General features: G+C 43.0%; 1 protein-coding gene across 1 annotated transcript in view; it reads left to right on the top strand.

The window, feature by feature from the left end:
- The window catches only part of LOC119423510 (pyroglutamylated RF-amide peptide receptor), a 15,188-nt gene extending 5,823 nt beyond the window's left edge, over window positions 1-9,365 (top strand). Inside the window, exons 2-5 of the mRNA XM_037690908.1 lie at window positions 2,349-2,410; window positions 5,146-5,381; window positions 8,781-8,878; window positions 8,968-9,365. Of these exons, the coding sequence (XP_037546836.1) occupies window positions 2,349-2,410; window positions 5,146-5,381; window positions 8,781-8,878; window positions 8,968-9,365 (794 nt within the window). The remainder of the gene's footprint in view (window positions 1-2,348; window positions 2,411-5,145; window positions 5,382-8,780; window positions 8,879-8,967) is intronic.
- The last annotated feature ends 299 nt before the right edge of the window (window positions 9,366-9,664 follow it).

Below are 9,664 nucleotides of genomic sequence, written 5' to 3'. Positions count from 1 at the left end.
TAGGCTGTTGGTGGAGAAGCAGTTTTGTTTGGTGTTTCCTCAGACTGATGAAGCCCTTCGGATGGAGGGCGAAACGTCTCAGCACAAAAAATAAACCGTCCAGATGACCTGACTGAATATTGTTAGTAAATCATTGAATGTATCTCTACAAATTATAATATTTTACAAGCCATTTTAAGATGGCTGCCACAGCCTATTGACCTCATATCTTACAAAGTTGGTATAAGTCACAGTTTTACACATACTGAGCTAAAATCTGATGTGGAGATAGCTAAGAATCATTCACAACACATTATCTGAGCATGGCATCTTGTATTATTGTATGTGATTGAGAATAACATCATTTTCAAGGTTTTAGCTAGATCTTTATTTCTTAATTAGTTGGGAAAAAAAATGTATGCGCACTTGCTAACTAGAGTAAGGCATCATAAATAAATGTACTTACCTTATGTTCCGCAAAAACACCAAACGAATGTGGACAATTCAGACTAAAAGCCGCTTTTCTTTTTTTTTCTTTTTTTTGGGGGGCTCAGTTTAAGTGTAGAGACATTGTGAAGTGTTTCAATGAACTTATCATCATCGCTCAATTTTTTTATTTTTTTTTAAGAAAGAGAAGAAAGAAGAAAAAAATAAATAAATAAATAAAAGAGAAATAGATAAAACGAGAGACCACCATGACAAAACAACATGCACAGCACAATGCCACCCACAATATCACCATGAAACATTCGACATGGCACAAGGAATCATCTAGCTTCCACCACTACCCAACCTAGCGTGCATCTGTCAAAGCACCTGAATCCAAACACCCACGCAAGCACGCCCGCCACCACCAGATTTCTCAAAAAAAATGCCCAATAGTGGATGCGGGGGCCCACAGACCCACCCCCCCAGGACACAATGGCAACACAGGGAGGACCGGAGCCACAGACACACAGCAGCCCCCAGGCCCGGAGCCCCAGGAGTCTCCCAACAGGGAGAACCGCACCCCCCCAGAGAGGAGCAGAGGAAAGAACCGGGTGACCCCAGCAACCACAATGCAGAGCCTCCAGGAAGCTGCAGCGACGAGCCCACAGGTCCGGCCGGCAACCCATGCCCCCCAAGTAGATCCGGCCATGGACACCGAGCCCCAAACCCCGAGGCCATACCACCCCCCAGCAGAGCCCCGACAGAGCCAGGGCACCCAGGCCCCACCAGGCAGCAACCAGGGCGGACCGACGTACACCCCACCACCCAGCCCAGACACCGAGAGCCACCAATGCACCGGCGGCAAGGGGGTCCCCCGCCAAAGGGGGGCTCGACCGGGGGGAGTGGACCCCACACCAAACGTGGGGCCCAAATTGATCCAAGAGAGGGGGGACCACCAAAAACCCAACCTGAGCCACAAACAGGCACACACAGATAGCCCGACAGAATTTCTGTCGGGCCGACCGCATGCACCATCTACCTGACAGCGACCACAGGCCGGCCCCAGCCCAAGGGGCAGAGCAGCAGGGAGCAGCAGGGAGCTGCAGCCGAGGAGGGCCGGCTCTCACATCAAGAGCTCCGCACCATAGGCCCGGAGACGCCCCAGCACGCCACCTACGCACCCCCAACACACACACAGCACCCCCACCGCAAATGCCACACAGGAAGACCAGCCAGTGCCCTGATGAGGCGAAGCCACGCCCCCAACCGTCGCCCTACACCACCAATGACCACACATACACTACCATAGCCGACCCCCCGCTGAAAGCCGGCAGCCACCCCGGTCAAAGTGCCGGCCATCGCAACCAGGAACCTAGATTAAAAGAATCGGAACAGCCCAGGGGGAACCGGAGCACCGGCCCCATCACCAACTGCCCCCAAGGCCCAAAGCCCACCCACAGTCCAGACCCCAACAAGCCCCCCATCCCCGACCCCTAGTGTCACACAGAGAAAGGAGGTGTTTGTGGGAAAAAATAAAATAAAATCTATATATGCATAAATAAATTTATTTATGCATATAAAACCGCTTTTCTTGATTTTCTTTCATTTTGTTCTGATGCAGTTTTTACACATAAACAATGTGCTCGACCCGTAACTTTATGGAACATTTAGTTATGTAAGCTAAGTATAATTTCACACCGATGAAACAAAGATCAAAGTAGCATCTCTGTAATTTGACATGGGGCAAAGTATTTAAACTGACAGTTGACTTGTCCGGTGTTTTACTGTTTGGCATTAGTCACACAACAAGTTGTCCTTGAATTTCTCTAGCAGTTATTGTACATGTAAATTTAATTATATATATATTTTATGGATGTATTCAAAGCAAGAGCTTCTTCCGCTGATGTACTTTCCGTGACATCCTTGTCTGAATCCTGCAGGGCTGGTATGGATTGCCTCAGTGGTGGTGGGTTCACCAATGCTATTTGTGCAACAGCTAGAGGTAAGTACCCTTCATAAAACTCCACTGATGAACAGCTTTCTATGGTTGCCTCCAGCTGTGACTTCACAGGAATATAACGCTCCAACATGAGAGTCAAAGAAGGGAATATTTTAAAAATATCAGAACTGATTATCATAAATAATGTTTATCTCGATATTGATGAAAACGTGTTTACTGGGGTTCACATTCCTGCTTCTAATCCTGCCAAACTAGAAGTTTAATATTAGTTCATGCAGTGTTCCTTTATTTGTATGTTTTTTTTGAGAAATACTTTCTTTTCCTTTTCTATTTCATCATACTCTGTGACTGATGTAGCAGCGAACAACTAAATAATGGACAGAGCATCACTTCGAAAAAAGCCAGAACACATCTTTAAAGCGGATTTAGATGTGACAGCAACACTTGAACTATTCAGCATACCTGCTGCCAGAAGTTTCTTTCCTCAACTGGTGCTCCCCCCAGGCTACATCTGGCTTTTAAGCTCATCCCATCCAGCCTGGGCGGTTCTCAAAGGGAAATGACATACAGTCCGATGTGTTAGTTATAACCCAGCCCAGCTCAGAAAACTTCAAATGTGTGAAGCGGCAGCAGAAAAAAGATGTGCAGCTGAATGCTTAAAAACATCTGTGTTAGTATGCTTCCTGTGTAGCGAGAGTTCAACTGCCAAACAAGTGAATCGCTTAAAAAAAATAATGGAATGCTTTGCAGGAAAGTGAGCATATTTGATTGAAGACCCTGTATGGCAGGTTCCTCTTCTGGCTCAGCCTCACCACAACAGATCATTACAGCATCTGCAGCGCATATGTTTCTCTAAACCACCTGTCAGTCTCCTGTTCACAAGACGATGCAGTACTTCAATGTCTATCTTCAGCAGGGGTGAAAATAACGAATTACAAATATTCACATAACTGTAATTACGTAGATTATTTGGGTACTTGTACTTTTATGAGTATTTCTTTCAAGTGTGTGATTTTACTCATACTTAAGTACAATTTAGACCATGTAACCTACTTTGTTACTTTTAAAATCATAAGTCTCTACTGAGTACGGCTGCAATTTGAATTAATATTCAAACCGTTCATCTGCATCTTTGTAGCCAATAAGGCTCTCAGATCAGGAATGAGACAGTTACCTATGATGTAAGCAAAGGACGACTCCGTAGAGTAAAGTCATTTATGGGCCCAAGATTTGGAGAAAAAGCCAAAATGGAGACAGAGAACAACACTGTCAACAGAGAAAATGACGAGGTAAAAGCTGAGGATGAGTGCCTGTGGCCGTACCTGCAGGAATTTTTCATGTTCAAAGGGCGAAAAGGAAACGGCGTCCAGATGCAAACTTTGTTTGATCTCTACGGTGATAGCAGCTTACAAGACTTCAGCATCTAATCTCAAAAAACATATTGTGGTACGAGGTTTTACAACTGTATGATGTTGCTTTTTTATTGTTTGTATGTGTGGGTTATTAGTTTGGCTAAGTATGCAAAGATCAGATACTGTCACTGCCATCAGTTTGCCTGGTACTAAAATAAGATGGAGCGTCTAAGAAATGGGCTTTGAATGCAGCGATTATATACAATAAATCAAACTGAATGCCTTCTGTTGACAACACAGTGAAACATCAATTGGTTAAAATTAAGTAATACTCCGAGGATTTTTTGAGGAGTACTTTGTACTTTTACTTAAGTATTTTTACAACACCGGTACTTTTACTTGTAACTGAGTACAATTTAAGCAGTGTAACCGTACTTGTACTTGAGTACAAATTTTCAGTACTCTTTCCACCTCTGATCTTCAGACAGGAATTCATCCAAAGGCAAATTTTCAGCTGATAAAACTTCAGGACAAATTCATCTCCTTATCAGTTTACACTTGACTAAAAATGTCTTCAAGCTAAACCCAACCCCTGAAGAGTGGAACAATCCCAGTACTGAACTGGACACTTTCAGTTGTTCCCAGACGTATTGTAAACAAAGGTTTTTCTTTTTGACAAATTACAAAAGCTTTTGAGAACAAGCTACATGGGAGATTTTTTGAAACGCAATAATGTCACAAACAACTCCAGTTTGTGAGTCTTTCTGTCTGAGTGGTGGCACTTTAGACTGGAAATTGAAGTTTCAAGTAGATTAACAAAGTCCATGTTCAATAATCCAGGTATACAATCCAACATTTTTCAGTCAGGTCATCTGGACAGTTTCTTTTTTGGGGCTGAAACGTTTCACCTTCGATTCTTCCCCCAACAGCTTACTCCAAAGTGGAACAAACTAGTTATGTTGGTGATAAGATGGTCTCTTTGGCACGCCCCCTCCTCCATTGCCGGCCCTCTACCTGGTTGACAGTTGTGTCAAACTGGTTGAAAACAACAAAGTCCATGCTCAATAACCCAGGTATACAATCCAACATTTTTCAGTCAGGTCATCTGGACAGTTTCTTTTTTGTTGTTGTTTGTTTGTTTGTTTCAAGTAGATCCTTGCTGTCCTGCCAAGGCTGGGCAAAGTCTGGACTAAACAAAGCGTTCACTTCACTGCTGTTGTGAAGATAAAAGGAGCCCACAGTGTTTTTACCACTCAGTTTGCACTGAACAATCTGCCCAAATGTGGCCCCCGTGTTCCCTTATGACTCAATTCAGTCACAATTCCATTATATTTGATGCAGATCACAGAAGAATCCCATAATCCCACATCAGTCAGAACTACTTGATCTGTGTTGGCTAAAAGTTCTCCTACTTTCCATCTCCAGGTGAAGTACGACTTTCTGTACGACCATTACCACGTGTGCTGTCAGGAGAGCTGGCGTTCCCTGACTTACAGGCAGGTGTACACCACCTTCATCATGGTGGCTCTTTTCCTGTTACCCTTGGCGGCCATGCTGTTCCTCTACACACGCATTGGCATTGAGTTATGGATCCGCAAGAGGGTGGGCGACGCCTCGGTACTGAACACCATGAACCACAGGGAGATTGGTAAGATTTCCAGGTGGGTATAACGCCAGGGGTGACTTCACCTAACAAGATTCAATCATCGCACTCGGACACGTAGTTCTTTCTGCTTTTGCGTCATTACTATCAAATTGGTTACCGCTAGCTATTACTTGTTCAGGACACCTGCGGTTTTCCCTTTTTTTTTCAAACTCAAAAGTTTGGCTCGTTAATTTTCTGAAACACTAAATCCTGCATGGAGGCTTTAACTGGAGCCGAAAAAAATAGGTAGAACATGCTGATGCTGGTTTTGGTGGAGCACTTTAATGGAAGCATCTGAATCAGAAAGCATTGCAGTAAAGCGGAAATCATCCTATCCTTAATTTGCTCCTAGTTATGGAGCTAATTAGAGTCATTGTAGCTCAATTTTTTTACATATTTTAAAACATTGTTTGCAACTTCCTTCCTTTTTCAAATGTTTCAATGTTACGAAAGCTTCTAGTTGTTCAAACTCTGTGTGTCGGTAGCTGTTTTCCTGCGAGGATGTCCTCAGTTAGACCATTACTCAATCTGTTTTGCCCAGCAGATGCCATGAAATGAAAACAGTGCATAAAAGACAGAAGCAGGAGTTTGTCCATCTATCACCCCCACTGCTCACAAGCATTGATGTTAAGTTTATAAAAAGAATTTAATCAATGGATAAAGAAGAAAGTAACATATGCATGGAAACTGAGATTAGTAATAGTTTATGACAACAAAACGTTCTTTAGTTTGTCCTTCCTGTTGTTTCTCATAAATAAGGAGCAATCTTGTCCCATTCTATGGTCCAGCCTTCAGCTGCTTTCACACTTTAATGATTTCAGAATAATGTGTTTTTATTGAATGTTTGCTTGATAAGAATCACAAATCAGTCACAAATTGTCTGAGTGAGTTCCATCCATCCATTTTCTTCCGCTTATCCGGGGTCGGGTCGCGGGGGTAGCAGCTTAAGTAGGGAGGCCCAGATTTCCCTCTCCCCAGTCACTTGGTTCAGCTCCTCCGGGGGAATCCCAAGGCGTTCCCAGGCCAGCCGAGAAACATAGTCCCTCCAGCGTGTCCTGGGTCTTCCTCTGGGTCTCCTTCCGGTGGGACGTGTCCAGAACACCTCACCAGGGAGGCGTCCAGGAGGCATCCTAACCAGATGCCTGAGCCACCTCAACTGGCTCCTCTCGACGTGGAGAAGCAGCGGCTCTACTCTGAGTCCCTCCCGTATGATCGAGCTTCTCACCCTATCTCTAAGGGAGAGCCCAGACACCCTGCAGAGAAAACTCATTTTGGCTGCTTGTATCCGAGATCTTGTTCTTTCGGTCCTAACCCAAAGCTCATGACCATAGATGAGGGTAGGAACGTAGATCGATTAGTAAATTGAGAGCTTCACCTTTTGACTCAGCTCTCTCTTCACCACGACAGACCTGTACAGAGCCTGCTTCACTGCAGACGCTGCACCTATCCGCCTATCGATCTCATGCTCCATTTTTCCCTCATTCGTGAACAAGACCCCAAGATACTTGAACTCCTCCACTTGGGGCAGGACCTCCTCCCTGACCCGGAGAGGGCACTCTACCCTTTTCCGGGTCTGAGTGAGTTGAAGCTTAAAACCTATCTACTTACTACCTGCTGTAAATACATGTTAGAATGTTCTTAAATTGGATAAATTAATTATTCTCTTACTGAAATAGGGTTAAAATCAAAGTGTAACACTGGCATCTTAAAACATATCTAATCTGAAACATTTGACATCCGTTAATGTAAACGTTTTCTCTACCTTTACACAACTGCTGATTTTACTTTACATGAGTATTATACCAGAACTATTATTATATTTCTGCAGGAACTGCACCAACTTGTGACTATGTGCTACAGCTATCTGCTGCTGCTATTTGTACTTACAAAACCTGATTTTTGTGGAATATGCATTGATTGTGAGTCAAATTTAATGACAGTGTTTTGGAATTTAAAAACAAGACCTGATTGTGAGTGGTCTTAAATTATTGGGCAGTAAATAAATATCCCCAATAACCAACGTAGGACCATTCCCTTGCTTTGTTGCAACACATTGCACTGAAAGTCAGTGTTGAAATAAATTCATATTATACTAGGGGCTGAATTGTATTTTATCTTGTAGGTTTTTGCTGCTCATGGATCTTTAACAAGTCCGATTGTTGGCTTTGTATTGAGTACATACATCAGCTACAGACCAACAGTGGCAGAGAAAGTACTCTAACACTGTACTTAAGTAAAAGTACAAATAAATAATAAAAATTTACTTTAGTATAAGTAGAAGTACCACATTAACCTTTTTACTTAAGTAAAAGTAAATAATGACTTGCTTTTAAAAATACTTAAAGTATTAAAAGTAAAAGTATTATTGAATACTGAATGTATTACCCAATGCAATGGTTTACAATGTCAAGTGTGCCTACCGTATGTACACTACATTGCCAAAAGTATTCGCTCACCTGCCTTGACTCACATAGGAGTTTAAGTGACATCCCATTCCTAATCCATAGGGTTCAATATGATGTTGGTCCACCCTTTGCAGCTAGAACAGCTTCAACTCTTCTGGGAAGGCTGTCCACAAGGTTTAGGAGTGTGTTTATGGGGATTTTTGACCATTCTTCCAGAAGCACATTTGTGAGGTCACATACATGTTTGCCTCCAACATACATACACATATGCCTAGATGCTTCATTTTATACACCTGTGGCCATGGAAGTGATTGGAACACCTGATTCCAATAATTTGGATGGGTGAGCAAATACTTTTGGCAATGTAGTGTATAGTAATAGTCTTTCAATAAGGCCATGGGTGGCACGTATCTTCTGGATGACTCTCCTCAGTGGAATCCATTTTGGGTGTGTTAGCGGTGCTGCGTGTGCGCCCAGCTCAATGACGTATATACTAGAATATACGTCATTGGTCCAGCTCTTCTTGAAGGTGGGTCTAACGTTACCTGCCCACTTTGCAGTGATTCAATGGACCAACTCCCCTCTCACCATTGGTTACTTTCAAACTAACGAACAAATCAAAAAGCCGCAACGTGAATGTAACTTGTAACGCAACGCATTATAGAAATGTAGCGTAGTAGAAAGTACAGACACTTAATGTAAAATGTAGAGGAGTAAAAGTAGAAAGTACCCACGTTCAACTCTACTTAAGTAAAGTACAGATACGTGAAAAATGTACTTCAGTACAGTAACGAAGTATTTCGTTGCATCCCACCGCTGCAGACCAGACATTCACAACATATTTGCTGCAGCTTTCTGTTATAAACTGTTGAAAGAAAAAGGGTGACATCAGTCATGTTATCTGCTGCAGCTGTCATGTTCTTGCTAAAACAACATTAGCATGCAATACATCTGACATTTAGTTCTTCGTTTTTATGACCATAATGGCTTTCTTTTTTTTTTTTTGAAAGGAAAAAGAAAAGAGCTGTTAAAATGATGGTTACCATCGTCCTTCTATTCACCGTTTGTTGGGCACCTTTCCACACGGTCCACATGCTGTTTGAGTACAGTGAGTATGACTTAAAGCCCTTACAGGACCAGGAATCTTAATGAGCGTTTATTTAAAAGTTTAACTTCCCTTTGTGTTTGAAACTGCAGATGACCTGGAGAAGAAATATGACGGAGTTACTCTAAACACGATCATCGCCATCGTTCAGGCCATCGGGTTCTTCAACAGCTTCAACAATCCGATTGTGTACGCGTTCATGAATGAAAACTTCAAAAAGAGCTGCGTCTCCGCCCTCTCCCAGTGCATCCGTAAACCCAACCAGCAGGGTGTCGCCGCAGCGGTGCCGGGACTGAGCGTGCAGTTCATCAAACCCAGAAGCAGAGAAGCCTTCCTGAAGCCACATGAAGGCGACAGCTCGGAGCAGCACTCAGTGGAAAAGGGCGTTTCAAGCTCATCTCACGGAGCGAGCTCCCTGGAAGTCATGGGGGAGAAAATCTCAACAATCCAAACAGAGCTCCATGCAAACAGTACCTCTCAAGGCAAATAAGACTGAACTGGTTTGAAGTTTGGGTGCTTTACTCTAAGACATTAATATTTTGTATCATCTGTCAGCAAGTGATGACGTGATGAAAGATGTCTTTACTACAGTCTCTACGGTGCCAGGAGTTAAAGCATAGGAGGTGTTCATGAGCACAACAGGATGGACTTCAGGGGTTTTATAAAGGAGTGTTTGATTATAAATATGGGGAGTAAAAGAATGCTGAGACACTGACTCAGCTGTTTCTTATCAACATCGAGAAGTCATTTGGAATTCACATCATTCAGTCTTTCAGTTGAGTTTAATGA

This window comes from Nematolebias whitei, chromosome 17, assembly GCF_014905685.2.
Source record: "Nematolebias whitei isolate Nwh7 chromosome 17, NemWhi1, whole genome shotgun sequence".
NCBI lineage: Eukaryota > Metazoa > Chordata > Actinopteri > Cyprinodontiformes > Rivulidae > Nematolebias > Nematolebias whitei.
The sequence above is the reverse complement of the archived record's forward strand: the minus strand, read 5'-3'. Positions and strand labels throughout refer to the sequence as shown.